The 18278-nt window shown below is 31.3% G+C and overlaps 1 protein-coding gene across 5 annotated transcripts in view; it reads left to right on the plus strand.

Moving 5' to 3' along the window:
• Positions 1–18278, plus strand: part of LOC148310905 (xibalbin-1-like) — a 124112-nt gene that overhangs the window by 22743 nt on the left and 83091 nt on the right. For 2 of the 5 annotated variants that reach the window (XM_088257576.1, XM_088257580.1), the window contains exon 2: positions 8171–8291. In XM_088257576.1, the coding sequence (XP_088113702.1) occupies positions 8198–8291 (94 nt within the window). In that variant the 5' untranslated portion in view covers positions 8171–8197. Of the gene's footprint in view, positions 1–5051; positions 5207–5515; positions 5607–8170; positions 8292–18278 lie in introns of those variants that run through there. The other 3 variants (XM_088257577.1, XM_088257578.1, XM_088257579.1) reach the window with 3 other exon arrangements.

Here is an 18278-nt window from a genome sequence, read left to right on the forward strand (position 1 = left end):
TCATAAAGCATACATGTAATATATTACAACATTTTGAGTGTGTCCAAATACTTGTTCACAAAATCTGGATTATCTCCAATTACAGGAGTTATTTTCATATTATTTTTTGATACCTCATCAAAGATGAAGAAGAATATGGAAGTCTGGGCATTTACGGGGCTTACGACCCATTATTGACAACCACACTACTCAAATTCTTGGAAGTTCTATATATATGAACCAATTTAGAAACCTTGTTCATGAATCACTAGAACTTCACTAGAGACATCTATTGGTGAGATGTAAAGAAGCTTTTTATCAAGCAGAAACTCTTATATTAGTATGTGAGATCCGAATCCTGGATTATAATCACACACATGAGAAACGCCAGAAAATACCATTTCCATTTTTATTATTTAAGCTTATAATAATTATTAAGCTTATATAAGAGTTTCTGCTTAGTAAAAAGCTTCTTTACATCTTACCAATAGATGTCTCTAGTGAAGTTCTAGTGATTCATGAACAAGGTTTCTAAATTAGTTCATATATATAGAACTTCCAAGAATTTGAGTAGTGTGGTTGTCAATAATGGGTAGAATTGGTGAATGTTACACGTGTGTAAAGTGATCACTTAAACCAGCCTATGACGGTCGTAAGCCCCGTAAATGCCCAGACTTCCATATTCTTCTTCATGTTTGATGAGATATCAAAAAATAATATGTAATATATTATGTACAAATTGGCAACGGCCGTTATTAAAGGAGAAAAAAAAAGCAAAAGAGAAGTCATCTTATTGATTGATTATTAAGACCCTGGATACGTGCTAAAATAAACGACAAACAAACCTGACTTGATCAATCTTTCAAAGGAGATGCAAGGACATTATTCGCAATAAGAAGTGTTAGGAAGAGTTCTTTGCGGTGGTATGGACATGGATAACGAGAGAATGACTAAGAAAATATATGTGGCGAATGGTGGAGCGCATGGATAACGAGAGAATGACTAAGAAAATATATGTGGCGAATGTGAGAGGGAAAACAGAACGAGGACGACCGAAAAAGACTTGGCACGATCAGATCAATCAGAACCTAAAATCTGGTGATGTCAAAAGTTTGCGTAATCGGAGGGCATGTATGACTAAATGTATGCATGTGAAGGAGGCGAGGAGTGTATTTCAGGACAGAAGAGTGTGGCGTTCCATCCTCTCTGCCTACCCCTGCGGGGAAACGGCGTGATGGTAGTAGTAGTAGTAGTAGTAGTAGTGTTCTTATGGAAATCTTACTTTCAAAAAACTTTTTATCAATGAATAAAAATCCTTTTATATATTAAATGTTAAAAATCAAACACTGATTTTTTGAGTCTACTAAACTGTATTTGATTGTTAAAAAACACGAAAAAAAATTGTGACAATTGTTTCGCCTGGTTATGGCATTTTCAAACTACTGTCGTTTGTAAATGTAGTCTGACAGTAGTTTGAAAATGCCAAAACAAGACGAAACAATTGTCACAAATTTTATTTTTATGTGTTTCGAAACAGAAGAATAGAGTTGAGTAGACTCAAAAAATCAGTGTTAGATTTTAACATTCAATATAAATTGAAAAGGGTTCTACAAATTAAACAGCAAATCTATAAATAATAAAATCCTAACTGTATGAATTCAAGTTTAATTGAATATACTCGTAATTTAATAAAAGTCTAAAAATGTAATAAAGGTATACTAGAATTGCAAATAGATTTGGCTATACACATTTTTTTTATTGTTGTAATATGAATATTTGGCACTTTATCTAACAAGTTTGCCGATCACTGGCTTAGCCTGTATAAACGGGAAGAAATTTCAATTTGGATCTCTAGAGTTCTTCGATATAATTAGCATCAGAAAGTCGGCTATTGTTTAATATTTTATTAAAACAATTCTCTCCGAAAGCGCAAACGTACATACAATTTATTATTTTCTCTTCTTTATCTGAATTGAAATAGCACACACGGAAGTTTATACTGAACCGATTAATTAATCAAATTAAAATATGACAAATAACTTAAACTGCCCCCTATTGTACATGTTACCACTGATGAAAAATAAGAAACATCCCTACTCGTAGATTACCATAGAAAATACCAGAGTAGACCTACAGGCGTTGGTGTATATATATTTTTTTATGTCTGTTTTTAAATGAAACACAGATTATTTGGGTCTACTAAGTTGTATTTTGTTAACAAAAACACATAAAAAATTATATTCTGACAATTGTTTCGCTTAGTTATGGCATTCGTTTGAAAATGCCATAACTAGGCGAAACAATTGTCACAATATTAATTTTTTATATGTTTTTGTTAATAAAATACAACTTGGTAGACTAAAAAAATCTGTGTTTGATTTAAAAATAATACATAAATTAAAATGGAGTTCTACAAATTAAACGCCAAATCAATAAATAATATATACTTATTTATATATATATTTTTTTAATGCATAATTATTACAAGGAAAATGATAAACTGAATGTTAATAAATCCGATGTCATGTTTTTTTAAATAATTTTGTATTTTTGGGTGTAAAATTATTGTAGAAGGAGAGTGAATACTGGGAACAAAGTGAATTTTGCACTGATATAAGTTATAGCAAATAAAATTCCATTACCGATAGCTAAATTGACAGTACACAACAGAGTCCTGGTTCCAAACCTAACGTATGAAAGTGACGCACGGAGTTGCAAAAAATAATTTAACGAAATTAATGAAAAAAATAATCAAATAATCAGCTTCATACGAGTGTCAATCACCACAAATGTGTTTGCTCATATAATCACATTATTTTTCCACTTTCAACACAAAATCGACGATACGCCTTATCAAAATATTATGTTAATTCCTGAAGCATGTATGTAATATCCATAAAAGCTCTTATATGAAATGTGACCCTTTTAATTACACTATCCTCGTAATTATCATAAATTAAAATCGCTGTAATAACAAATGTATTTACCATGTAATTCGCATTAAGGTGATAGTAATTTTAGCCATTTTTTTTGGAGTCGTCAGCCCTGTAAATGCCCAGACTTTCATATGCTTCTTCATCATTGATGAGATGTCAAAAAATAATATGAAAAATAACTCCTATAATTGAAGATAATCCAGATTTGTGAACAAGTATATGGACACACTCAAAATGTTGTTTTTATCAGATAATTAGCGAAAGCCGTTGTGTCGTTGTACACTCGTTAATTTAGTTTTATAAGCAACTCAGAAGTTTGAAACGTTGTAACACTCTCGTTAACATTCATCGTTGACTTTGTGTAATACCACTTAAAAATTCTACTTCACGACTGCTGGTTTATAAATAATAAATATCCCATCATCAGGTTACTGTGGAATAAAATCAAATTGCTATAGTCTCCTATTTATATGAAAGAAAATATATATATTAAAGTTTTTAATTTTACTTTAGTCTACGGTTGGCCTGATGATGGACACATATATATAAATTTTCAGAAAGTTTTCCTTGAGAAAGTAATATCCCCTTTACGAAAAATGGAAAGTTATCGAAATTCAGACTATAATTACATTTACAACATTTTGAGTGTGTGCAAATACTTGTTCACAAATCTGGATTATCTCCAATTATAGGAGTTATTTTCATATTATTTTTTAACATCTCATTTATCTGAAATAATAAAGCAATTTATATTTTATGGGCCTAATTAAATGCCCCGTAAATGCCCAGACTTCCATATTCTTCTTCATCTTTGATGTGATGTCAAAAAATAATATAATTATATTTGTTTGTACGTATACCTAATAATACGATTAATTAATAATACATTAATTTGTGGAAAAAATAAATGGAAATTGTAAAACTAAAACTAACTAACCATCACGCCGCTTCCCCGCAGGGGTATGCAGAGAGAATAGAACGCTACACCACTCTGTCTTTGCAAACATCCTTCGCCTCTTCCACGTTCATGCATCTCCTCATACATACCCGCTGATTTTTAATTATACATACAATAAAAATTATATGTATAATACCATACAACTAGAAAGATATAGAATAATGACTTAGTAGGCCCATAAAATATAAATTGCTTTATTATTTCTGATAAATGAGACGATTGTATCACTTTCGATAGTGATTTATGTACGTCCAAGCACTTGTGATATCGTTGTAAAGATAAAATGGTAATTTTATTCCTATGTATTGATAAGAATACCTTTTTATAGGCGGAAATCGATATTTATAGGTATTATTTATAGCAAAAAACGTGTCGATTTTTGCGAAAACAACGTAACAACTCAAAGATCCTTAAGGAGACTCTTACGAAGTAAAGGATAGAATATATCAGTTTGACATTTTCGATACAAATTTGGCGATTAATTTTTAATATTTCGGTTTTTGGAAAACAAACCTAACAAAATTCCTAAAATATTACATTCATAGAACAAAAATATTAAAATCGTTTACTATCTGATTTCACAGAATTTGATATATAGAAAAATATTAAAATTGTTTATTATTCAATTTCACAGAATTTGTTTTTTTTTAAAGAAATTGGAGAATTATTCATTGATTTAAAGTGCATAATTTTCTCTTTCAAACCAAAAAAAGTGAATTTTATACGTTTTTCAATTCAAAATACTCATTTAAATTAACTAATCCAAAACGTTTCAAACCGACTTTGCAACTCTATTCATGGCAATATACAATTTTTCTTTAGTTGAATGGATCAATATAGGAAGGATGAAATTAGGTCAATATAGGAAGAATTGATAATATTAAAAAAAAAAACTCAATGTAATGGCAATGATTTTCTCAAGAACACTTTTGAAACGCGACACTTCAACGTTCCAAATTTGAATTGTAACTCTAAAATAAGCGATGTACAGGAAAGTTCCAAATACCTACATCTAGAAAAAGTGGAAACTCACCCTACTTCGTCTGCTGGTGTTTATGGTCTTCATTTCTTGTCTATGGTACAAACAGCCAATCACAGATCACAATTTTTTAAGCACCGTTTTATTTAAAATTGTCAAAAATGGCCGCCTTGTAACAATAATATTGCACAATAGTTTAGCAATTTCACACGTCACTAACCAAGAAAACATATTGAATTTATTTTTACATGCCACGCGTCTTTACTAGATATTTAAAATCGTATTTGTGTGTTATTTATTGAGAGTTTAGTTATTTTATTAACGAAATTCAGTGAATAAAATGAAATGCCACAAGTTTGAACAATTGTCACAATATTACACATTAAAGAAAACACTTGTTTTTTACCACTTGAGTTTTATTATAGACTACATGTTTCAGAAGTTAAACTTCCATCATTCAGGACTGTATAATAACACTTGAGTTTTATTATAGACTACATGTTTCAGAAGTTAAACTTCCATCATTCAGGACTGTATAATAACAGTTATTATACAGTCCTGAATGATGGAAGTTTAACTTCTGAGACATGTAGTCTATAATAAAACTCAAGTGGTAAAAAACAAGTGTTTTCTTTAATCATTGTAACATGTCTTACCACAAAGTTAATGCCGAAACAATAAATAAAATATTACACATATTAAAAAAATATTTTTCCGATTTTTGGGTTTGCGAAGTAAGAAAATTAAATGCCAGGTGAGAGTTTTAAAATAATATTGCACTTTTATATATTGTGATTAAGTATATATTTTTTTAAACACTATCCTTAAATACTGTTCACTCTTGCATTATATATTACTTAAACTCTTTACTTGGTTTTACACGTAATAAACTACGCATTGTAAGGAGCGTGTTATGTCACTATATCACAAAGTTGACAATACTTTTGAAATACGAATTAAATCATTGCAATATTTCATAACAGCCTGAAATATAAGGGAGTATACGCAGTATTATATCTGTTACTATGCCAATTGCAAGGGCGTTTGTGCACTACACAGAATTACACGGAATTTTACCGTCCGACACGTCAGTTAGCGTTTTAAAACGATGTTTTAAATATGCTTCTTATGCCTATTTATTATGCCTGTTTATTGTGTTTATATTTTGCCGTGTATTAGTTTTGGGGATATAAAAAAAAAACTTTATTATTTGTGTTCCAGTCTTGTAGAAATTTCAGCATAAATTTTATTGAAGTATTAATTTTTAAATCAAACACAGATTTTTTAGTATACTAAGTTGTATTTTATTAACAAAAACACATAAAAAAATAATATTGTGACAATAGTTTCGCCTAGTTATGGCATTATCAAACGAATGTGAAGATCAAATGGACTGACGGTCCTTATGTAGCTATACAATTCTAAGTGACAGTTTCAACATGTACAGCAATAATTTATGGGAGACAACAGTAGCTCATGGGGGATGTAGGTACGTACCCTTATATTTATTTTCTGGGAAAGGAAGAAAATTGTATGTTGTATTAATTAAGAATTGTATTTTATTAAGGTGTGTTTTATTAATATGTTTGATTTAAAAATTAACTTCTACATTATGTCTTTTATCAAAATATAATAAGTATGTAGTTTACGACATAATTTAATGATAACGCATTATTCAAGCAGCGACTTATCAAATTAACTGGTTCTTGTGAGGCTATACTAATGTTTCCCCGGTTTTCAGTTGTTGAAATAGGGTCTCCGGTCGTTTACATAAATTGGAAACAAATAACCTCCTAATACTACCCTTAGAATCCGTATCAAAGAGCCTATAATTCAATCCCTTAATGCTAAAATTCAATCAACGTTCATATCTCGAGTGCTCAGCAATTTCGCTTTTGTTGATTGCTTCAATTAATTCTGACAAGTTGAACACAGTAAACAAGAACCGATTATCAAACTAATTTTAAACTGAATAATTTTATGACTTTAATTAATATTTCCATTTATTGACCATCCCTGATAATGCCAATCAATACCAAAAATGACACTTCGCTCATTCCTTTCAAGAACTTCATAAATCAAAAAACTTGATTTTTCAGGAGAATGTTTTTAAAGTTTAAAAACATAATACAATATATATAAAATAAAACCCTTATCCGCACCCCAATGGTGCATAGGGCACTGCGTCATATAAACGCAGTGTTATCTTGATCGTTTACACATGAAGGAAGGGTGATCAGCCCGTGTTCCGCTTCAGGTACCAGTCCATGGTAATATTGAATAAATATTATAGTGAAAAAATTACTTTTATTTATTTTACCCCCCTTGGGAATCGAACCCGGGACCTCCAGAACGGTAGCCGAGTGTGCTGACCATTACACTACGGAGGCGGACAAAATAATAATAATAATACAAAATATAAAAAAAATATATCAAGCCACTTATTGAGCTTTTTACTGTGCAACAGATCTTTTTAGGTAAAACCTGAAGGTTTTTTCTCCATTTGAAAAATATTTAGAATATTAAAAATAAATTAAGCAATACTTTTTCTTCAAACCGCAAAAACAACACTTTCTGCCCTGTAGCGGGTAAATATTAAGTTAAAATATGTCGCTTTTGCTGGGATATAGTACATTTTCAGGACATTCCGAAAACATGTACAACTGAAAATTGACGATTTTTGAAATATGACGCTCTTGACAGGAGTAAGCGACTTGATATTCCGACTAAAGTCCTACCAACATCTATATATTTGGTATTTTTGAGTGTTAATAGTCCGCCTGCGTAGTGTAATGATCAGCACTCTTGGCTACCGTACTTGAGGTCCCGTGTTCGATTCCCAGGGGGGGGGTCAAATGATTTGAATTAAATAATTATTAAAAGTGATTTTTTTCAAAAGGGTCAGAAGTGGAAGTTTGAAAATGATGGGGAATGCATCAAAACACGAGTCACAATTGTTTTATTTGTTTCGAATTCTGAAATTTAATATGAAAAAATCTATATTATTTTGAGAAATAAAAAGACTTTGTTTTTTGATCCACTCACATTTTTATTAACAACCAACTAGTTTCGGCAACAACCTGTTGCCGAAACTAGTTAGTTGTTAATAAAAATGTGAGTGGATCAAAAAACGAAGTCTTTTCATTTCTCTAAATAATATATCAATATGATCCACAAAGGTAATGCTTTCAATATTCAAAACATGAAAAAATCTATGCTGTTATGGATACAATTTTTCTTACATATTTCTTTTTACTTCTTCTTTACTACCATGAAACATATTTTGATATAAGGGTAACGAAGTACATTTTTTTCCAGGAGGAATCCGAAGGAATCTAGTTCATCATGAGAACTGCTTGGGCGCTTTTGATGGTCGGCGCACTCCTTGCTATGTTGGAGATGCTGCCCGTGGTGAAGGGTGGACCGTACGTCGAGGATGGTAGGAATTTCATCTATTTATTTTAACTGTCATTTTCTTAAAATTCTACTTTAAAGACTTGCTGTAATGTTGTATAATACATCGTTTATTCTTAGACAAAACAATACTTAAAGACGGTTATCGGATTGAATTCTATATTTATTTACATATATATATATTGTAATATGTGACGCGTTTCGTCTTATTAAGACATCATCAAACGCTCTATATAGTCCTGGATATATCGTTTTCGTCTTATTCAGACATATTTTATTTATTGTTTCGGCATTAACTTTGTGGTAAGACATGTTACAATGATTAAAGAAAACACTTGTTTTTTACCACTTGAGTTTTATTATTGACAACATGTTTGCGAAGTTTAACTTCTGAAACATGTAGTCAAAACTCAAGTGGTAAAAAACAAGTGTTTTCTTTAATCATTATTAAGACATTATCAAACTTTCTGTGCAGTGGCGTTTCGTTTTATTAAGACCTCATCAAACGCTCTATATAGTCCTGGATATATCGTTTTCGTCTTATTAAGACATTATCAAACACTTTTGTGAACACTGTTGGTTCATATATATAGAACTTCCAAGAATTTGAGTAGTGTGGTTGTCAATAGTGGGTAGAATCGGTGAATGTTACACGTGTGTAAAGTGATCACTTAAACCAGCCTACAACGGTCATCAGCCCCGTAAATGCCCAGACTTCCGATATTCTTCTTCATCTTTGATGATATGTCAAAAAATTATACTTAATATAGAATTATAAGTAAAAAAAAAGAAAATATCTTTTATCGCCCGTTAGCATTTACTAACAAAGTTCAGATCTCACGCGTTTAAATTTTGAACGACCTCTTTGCATTGCACTGTTGATCTCAGTGTGATAGTTCAGGAGTGTATTCCATGTTCTATATCATACCCCCCGAGTCGTGAGAAGCGCAAGGGTAGGTGGCCAAGGGTGAAGGGCTGTTTATGCCGACACAATGGGTGAATGGCTGAAGTTTCCTCTTGTCTCCGAGAAATGCTAATGATAATGGGAACAGGAGCAGAACACTACAATACAAGCCAGAAACTTGAGCCCTGCTCCACTGTGGGTTTGTTTGAATTCACATCCTTATAACGTGAATATTTATGTATATTATTTTACTATAATACTTATTTATAATTATGATAGTTATCACGTTGTTGTTTCCGGGTTCAACTTTAATGAATAAATACAAGTGTGGAGGTCCTCACCAAAACTTTACATTTCCATTTTAAATGATTTTAAGTAATCATGAATTCATGAATTCTTTGAACAGAGTGATTGGGAATAAGAATATGTCCATGGAAGCCAAGCTAGCGGTTCACAACGTCGTGCTAGTACCGACACTAATGAACGGAAGCGAAACATGGAACTGGCAAAGGAAGGATGAAAGCAGAGTGAACGCTGTTGAAATGCGCTCCCTCAGACGAATGTGTGGAAAATCATTGTGGGACAGAATTAAAAACGACGATATAAGAAAGGAATGTAAGGCTGAACGAGGAATAATTGAAAAGATTAGGAAGAGTTCTTTGCGGTGGTATGGACATGTGGAGCAAATGGATAACGAGAGAATGACTAAGAAAATATATGTGGCAAATATGAGAAGGAAAACAGAACGTGGACGACCGAAAAAGACTTGGCACGATCAGATCAATCAGAACCTAAAATCTGGCGGTGTCAAAAGTCTGCGTAATCGGAGGGCATGTATGACTAGATGTATGGATGTGAAGGAGGCGAGGAGTGTATGTCAGGACAGAAGAGTGTGGCTTTCCATCCTCTCTGCCTACCCCTGCGGGGAAACGGCGTGATGGTAGTAGTAGTAGTAGTAGTAGTAGTATATTGGAAATATAGCTTTTTGGTGAGGACCTCCACAAGTGTGTTCTTCAACTATGTTTTTCTTATTTATGTATTAAATGTTAAAATCAAACACTGATTTTCAAAATCTACTAACTTGTCATAATGTTTACAATTGTTATACATTAAATTTATGTTTTTTTAACAATAAAATACAATTGAGTAGAATCTAAAACGCTTAAATGCGATATATGGATCTGTTTTATTTTTTCACAAATTCAAATTAAAATTTGACCAATTTTCTTTTTGAGTGTTTTGTTCTATTGTTGAAAAGTAAAATGTGACAATATTCGATGTCTTTATTTTATGCAATATATACATGTATTTAATTTTTTCATATATTTCAATAAAAATTAAACCAATTTACAATGATTAAAGAAACACTTGTTTTTATACCACTTGAGTTTATTAATGACTACTAGTTTCGGAAGCCAAACTTACAAAGTAAATGCTGAAATAATAAGTAAAATACAATTTATTTTTAATTATATCGTTCTAAGACATACGTGACACTTTATTCTAAACTTTGTACTTTTACATACAAACAACAATTAAGCAGAAAATTTTGAATATCCGTTTGTTTGAGAAAGCGTGCGAGAAAACTAAAGGAAATAATTAGAATTTCTGAATAGATGCGATATGTCTCGCGATTTTACATTAAAACTTTCATGAAAGGCAAATATTCTCAATCCAAAATTTATAATGAAATTCTCATTTCGGAAGTTTGCATTTGAAATGTTCTAGAGGCAGAGGTGTCAAACTCAAAAGGCACCAAGGGCCGCATAAGGTATTTTCGGTACGCCGGCGGGCCACATCAAAAACTCAAAAATCTCATTTTCATTTTTTTTATAACTCTAAGTGAATATCAAAAGTAGTCACATGAGGTACAGTACATCCAACTCAATGATTTTGTACAAGAATATCATTTGTTTCCGTACAAAAAAAATATTTCAATGAAGAATTAAAATAAATGAAAAATATAACCGCGGGATCCGCGGGCCGAAAAGAAAATACTCGCGGGCCGCGAATTTGACATGCCTTTACTAGAGTATATTCATACTATCTAGAATCAATACTTAGAACTTAGTGATAAAAAATCCATCGTCTTTCATACAGGGTCAATCATTTTTGGGTTTTGAAACACAAAGCACACTAAACATCAGTAACGACATTACGACAACCTTACGACATTGTTGATAAGTCTACGAGCATATTAGATTCAAGCATACATTCTTTAATTTATTATTAGATTAAAACCAATATTTTTAGCTTTTCCACTTTTTTATTTGACCAGCGACCGGGTTTCGTCGTTACCGACATCATGAGACTGAGACCAGTCTGATGATGTCGGTAACGACGAAACCCGGTCGCTGGTCAAATAAAAAAGTGGAAAAGCTAAAAATATTGGTTTTAATCTAATAATAAATTAAAAATGCAATTCCATCACGAAGTGTCAGTGGATAATATAAATCTATTAATACATTCTTTAATTTTTTGCTACTTACCGAAAACGTGTTTCATCATATAATATTTTTTGTTTTGTCATAATATATTACTCAGCAATAAAATGTTTATTGACGTACTAGAACATTTTGTATGTTATATTGTACACAAACAGGGTGTAAAAAAATATGCCAGGGAATTCAATATGGCGGAAGTAAAAAAACCATGAGGAAACCATCATAAATTGAGTACAATACTTTTATATTTTATTTTGTTGGCATCTCAACAAATAAATATTAAATTAAAATGTAACTTTGTTTAAAAAATACATAAATATATATTTTAATATAACTTAATTATAATGTCTACTAGTTTCGAAGCTAACCAGTAGACATTATAATTAAGTTAAAATAAAATATTTATAGTGATTTTAAAACAAAGTTACATTTTAATTATAAAATGGAAATCACAAATTTAGTGCTTCAAATATGAATTATAAGATTATGGAAGTCTGGGTATTTACAGGGCATATGACCTGTCATAAGCTGGTTAAGAGATCACTTTACACACGAGCAACATTCACCATGATTGACAACCACACTACTCAAATAAAAATAAACTCCTATGCATGCAAGATACGAATCCAGATTTTGTATATGTCTAAATTAAAGGTTCTCTGTTAAATAAAAGATTGTCTGCTGGTAGAATAGTAAAGATGGGGAATTAGAATTTGAAAAATACACCGCAAACACCTAACCAATCGTAAATAAACAATCCTCAAATTCATTTTGCAATTGACGGGAATCGAACCCGTGACGTCAACTTCGCGTTAGAGCGTCTACCCAACTACGCCAAGGCGCCTGCTATTAAAAATAAAATGCTATTTTTTTAAGACTGAAAATATGGCTTACAAAAAATTATGACAGCATTTAGAATGCCTTTTGAAAAATAGTTTATTGAAATATATAAATGTTTCAATATTGTTTGTTCTCTTACCACGTTTTCTGTTGCTTTATATGTTATCTGCTGTAAAGATAAAGACATTCTAAGTTTTTAGTATCTACGTGAAATAAACAAGACCCCTAAATATCAGTTTTATTACGCGGTATTTGTGTCCTTTTTTATATTTTCTTGCGTAAGGAAAGCGAATAGTTCTGAATAAAACGAATAGTTCTAACAAATAAAAACTGAAAACTTTCGTACCCAAAAAATTCTGAAAAGCATCCCATCATTCCTGCTTCATTTTTCCTGAAAATAGGTATATTTGGAAAACTTTCAAAGAAGCTAGTTACGTCATAGTGTTTCTGAATAAAAAGGATGCTATATTTATCCCATATCAAAAGTTTTATCTTAAAATAGTACCACAACCAATATTTGATTCAACTTTTAAATTCGTAGTTGGATATATAATATATTACCAACTTGTAAACTTACTTTATTATAACGTCACTTTATAAATAAATTATAACGTCCACCGATTTCTAGATAAACTGTTTGTTCCTTGTTCCTTATAACATTTGTAACCTTTATTGACAGGTATATATTATTATTTGCAATTAATTTCAAACACTCCTATGATGGTAATACATCATTTAATAATATTTAGAAAATCATGTTTACAGTAATTATACTAAAGATGATTTCTAAATAGACGAAGAAAATGAGTCTGGATGTTTTAAGGACTTACGACCTGTTTTAATAACTGGCTTGATGTTTATTTTTAATACATTTTAATTTATTCTTAAACTTTAAAAACGATCTCCTGAAAAATCAAGGAGTGAGCGAGCGATAAACGCCTTGAATATTGTTTGTTATGTGTATATATATTTTTTTGAATAAAATTGAAATTGAAATTGAAATATTTTATACCGTGTCTCAGTCTTTTCAAGTTTCGCAACTGTTTGTGAAATACCGGGAAATATTTTCGAAGGTCATTTGAGCAAAAATGATTGTTCTCTCCGGTATTTTTGACGATAACCAACACAAATACACCCCAACAAAAGGGCTGTACGAAAAGCCCCATATTTCACAACGCCTAACCGCAAAATCCTTTCTAGTTTATCCTTCGTCTTTTGTCTTTTACAACAATTTTCTACTCTAAGGCTCAGTAGTTAATAGACCGCAACTTAATTTTCTTTAAACCCAGGTAACATTTAAAGTTTTTTTTTGTTGCTTTAAATACCGGTTTTGTTTTAATAAGTTTTTATTGGAAATAAATATATGGTTATTAAAAAAAAGAGCATTTGAAAGATAACAAGGTGAAATGATAAAAAAATCAATTTATGTGTATTCGAAAAAAAAACAATTTTTAATATTTATCTTTAAAAAAAATAGCAAAGCACGTATGGCCCCTCGCGCAGCCGATTGCTTACTGCATTGGAGGAGACAATGGTATGCGCATGTGAGGAGAATGGAACCATCCAGACTCCCCCACATCGCACTGTACGGCCAACCCTATGGTAGAGGACTCTCGGGCAGACCACCAAAGATAAGGACTAAGTAGACTCTACTTAGTCCAAAAATGCAAAAAAAACGTAATACAAAAAAATGTCCCTTACTGTGTTTTAAATTTGGACAGCCGAAGTGGTATTACACAAAGTGAACGATGAATTGTAAGAAGAGTATTAGATAGAATACCCTTTTTCTAGGAACTAGCTCAATCCGCTGAGTGAAATTTAATCGATTTATTATTTTATAATCCAAAAGGTCCATTAATTAGAAAGTAAATCTCATTAACCCTAGAAATTCTTTCGGCTTTCTCGCCATTTCGCTGAATCATTTCTATTATCAAATTTAATTACGACTGCCAGTTAAAGTTTTGTGAGACACCATTCGTTTCGATTTCCATTTCAGAAAAGTGATATAAGTTTGCTCCACCGATTTTCTGAAGAGGCAATTCGTTTTATTTGTTAATGTTATTAATGAAAATACAATTAAGGGTGGTTTTACCCATCAAGAACACTATTTTATTAAAAACCATAAAAATAAATAAATTAATGTAGAAGTACCGTTTCAGAGGCTGGTCCGATGGTAGCAATGAATAAAATTTGCAAATTCATGTACGTTCATCACTTTATCTTCATTCCTCTACTACTTCTAGCCTATATCCGTATCTAATTGTGCATAGGGCACTGTATCCTATAGAAGTAGTATTATTATAAACGTTAATACGAGTAATAGGAAGGCAAAGTTATCAGTTCTGCACTTCAGGTATCAGTCCAGTACAATCTACTTAAATAAAAATGTAAATATTCGTTTACTCAAAATCTTAAATCTCCTAAAGTTATTCACCGATTGATTAAATATAACGTTGCATTTAAATGTACGCGTGTTTTTATCTATCTATCATGTTTTTTGTTAGTATCTTATTAATCACAAAGGCAGCGCCATCGTTTGAGCGTAACAGCAATACACGCAAACTAAACATTTTTCAAAGCGGACAGCGTGCTTCTTGACAATGATGTTATTTAACATTTTCAATGTTTTCGATTGAATTGTTTTTTCATACGTTTAAAATATTTTTATTTCTTCACGATGCGATATAAAATTATACATTCTTTCTTTTTCATTGACCCAGACTGAGCCACAGGAACGCACGGCTAGGTAGAAACATGGTTTCGTACAATTTGTCTTTGGCTTCAGCTTTAATCTTTCCCTTTTCCCCTTTTCCCGTTTTCCCCTTTTCCCCTTTTCCCCTTTTCCTCCCTCCCATCCTTCTTCCAGGTATTTTCACAAATGAACAAATGTTAAATTATGTAATTGGAATGGTACAAGTAATTAATTTGTAATACCGGTGTCAATAACTTGATGTGACTATTACTATAAGTAATAATAATAAATATTATTTTTTGACATCTCATCAAAGATGAAGAAGAATATGGAAGTCTGGGCATTTACGGGGTTGACGACTGTCATAGACTGGTTTAAGTGATCACTTTACATAAATGCAACATTCACCAATTCTACCCGTTATTGACAACCACACTACTCAAATTCTTGGAAGTTCTATATATAAACCAATTTTGAAACATTATTCTTGAATCACTAGAACTTCACTAGAGACATCTATTGGTGAGATGAAAATAATATGAAAATAACTCCTGTAATGGGAGATAATCTAGATTTTGTAAACAAGTATTTGGACACACTCAAAATGTTGTAAATAATAACAAAAGTAATTTTGGAAAATTTATAAAGCGCAATTTTTGTAATACCCTCAAGGGAACAAACCTGGATAATGATATGGAAATGATAATGAAAGATTTTTATGTAAAATTCCCAAATAAAACAAAATAATCCAAGCGTTCGTACCACTCTGAAAGCAATCAGTCTGTATCTAATTAAAATGCGGATAAACAGCGAAACAATCAGGGCTTTATTTTGATTAAATATTTTTTCTTAATCCTTGGCTGTTATTAGGTACACCACCCCCAAGACTTGCGACTTGCTAGCCGCTTTATCCCGAGCCCTCGGGCTGCGGTAATAAAGTCGCTGAAGTGACTACCCGCAGTAATAAACGCAATTGGCTACGTACCGACAAGCTCACGATGATAGCGGCGTAGTTAAACTTTAACAACATCAATAACAACTCAAAATTTTGGGGATTTAATAATAGGACCTCTCTTTAAACGTCTACTGAAGGCTAATTAAAACGAAATTTTATGACGATACTAATGAAATAACAATAGTTTCATACAAATAATATATTTTTTATTATTTACAAAAATACTTCAATTTTATACTATTTCTGTGAGCCTAAGCAGCTCATTATTAGAAATAGGCATCAAATTTTGGTAGAGTGGGTTCGAACCGTGAAACTCTGACTCACGAGTCCGCGACACTAACCACGGGACCACAACCAGACACAACACATTTTGTATTTTATATTTTTCAAGGAATAACCTGCAAAGCCCCTACTTTAAGGATAGTGAGGATAGGGAAGGTAAATGGGAAAAATACATCACAAACATCCAGACTAATTGAAAATAAATCTTTCTTGAATTCATTGTGTCGGGCTGTGGTCCTGCGGTTAGTATCGCGGACTCTTGAGTCAGAGTTTCTCGGTTCGAACCCACTCTACCACAATTTGACACCTATTTTTAATAATAAGCCGCTAAGACTCACATAAATAGTGTGAAACTGAAGTATTTTTGTATATAGTAAAAACACAAATATTTCATTTCTTTAAAGAAAATTTTTGCAACAGGCGGCAATCGGACCCACGACTCCAGTTTCGCAGTCGTAATGTTAAAATGGAAAGATATTAACACAATGTGACTGCCGAATCAATTGATGAAAGCATATGGCTGGTTGAAGTAATCACTTTACACACGTGTAACATTCACCAATTCTACCCATAATTGACAACCACACTACTCAAATTCTTGTAAGTTCTATATATATATTAACCAATTTGAAACATTGTTCTTTAATCACTAGTACACTCTTGACACATCTATTGGTGAGATGTTTCTAGTGAAGATCTCCATATTCTTCTTCATCTTTGATGAGATGTCAAAAAATAATATGAAAAATACTCCTATAATTGGAGATAATCCGGATTTGTGAACAAGTATTTGGACACTCTCAAAATGTCATATGTAAAACTTAAGCCTTCTTATTAAATTCATTTATTAGGTCATCAAAGCTTTGCCCAGAAGGATAATACTACTAAATATAACCTACTCTACATTCTCACACATGTTATAAGATTATTACAACGTAAGGTGAAATCTTATATTACCATATTTATAAGGATACCTTACTATGTATGTTAATGAAGAACGCGTGTTATACACTCACCCTGAAGATGAGGGAGTGAAATGTAATATTGCATTATACGACTACCCTTTACTTAACGGTAGGGTCTAATCAATGCCAAATATTGGGTTTCTAGCAATCAACGGTTTCTCAAGTTTTGTATGAGTATTTCAGTGGTATTTAATGATCCTGTCAAAAACGCAAACGAAATATGCCAAAAAGGGATGAATGTGCCAAAAAACTCAAAATGAACGCATCCTAATTCGTTACGATAAATAAAATAATACTTATATAGACTAACAGTGGGTGCATTTCGATAATTAATGCCAATGTACATTTATTTACAAGAAGTTTAATAAATTAGCAAAAATAATTATTTCGTTAATTTTTTTAAGTAAGAATATTACAGCAAAATATAATTGATTTATTTATAATTTTGATAATATTTATTGTTCCGGCAAAAACTTTGTGGAATGACATGTTAATTATTTTTAAAAATTTAATTAAACACTTGAATATACCACCTTAATGAGTTTTATTTATATATACGACTAGTTTCGAAAACTTACAGATGTTTTCATCTTCTGGTACCAATTAAAACATTATCATATAAATAAAATTAAAAAATAAATAATAATTATAATATTGAAGCTATTTGTATTTTAAATTTCACTTCGTAAATACCATTATTTCTTTATATCTAATACGATACGTTTTTCGATGCATTCCTCATCATTTTCAATATTTAAAAATATCATGGATGCATTAAAATACGTGTCACAATAGATTTTAAGAAATGTGGTATTTACCAACTAAAACTTAATTTAAAATGTATAGATATTATCACAAAGTGACTGCCAAAACAATTAATATAAATATTTAAGCTACTTCAGTAAAATATACATTAAAAAAGTAAAACAA

This window comes from Brachycentrus maculatus, unplaced genomic scaffold (assembly GCF_059751285.1).
Source record: "Brachycentrus maculatus isolate JH-2025_06_01 unplaced genomic scaffold, ASM5975128v1 h1tg000085l, whole genome shotgun sequence".
Classification (NCBI taxonomy): Eukaryota; Metazoa; Arthropoda; class Insecta; order Trichoptera; family Brachycentridae; genus Brachycentrus; species Brachycentrus maculatus.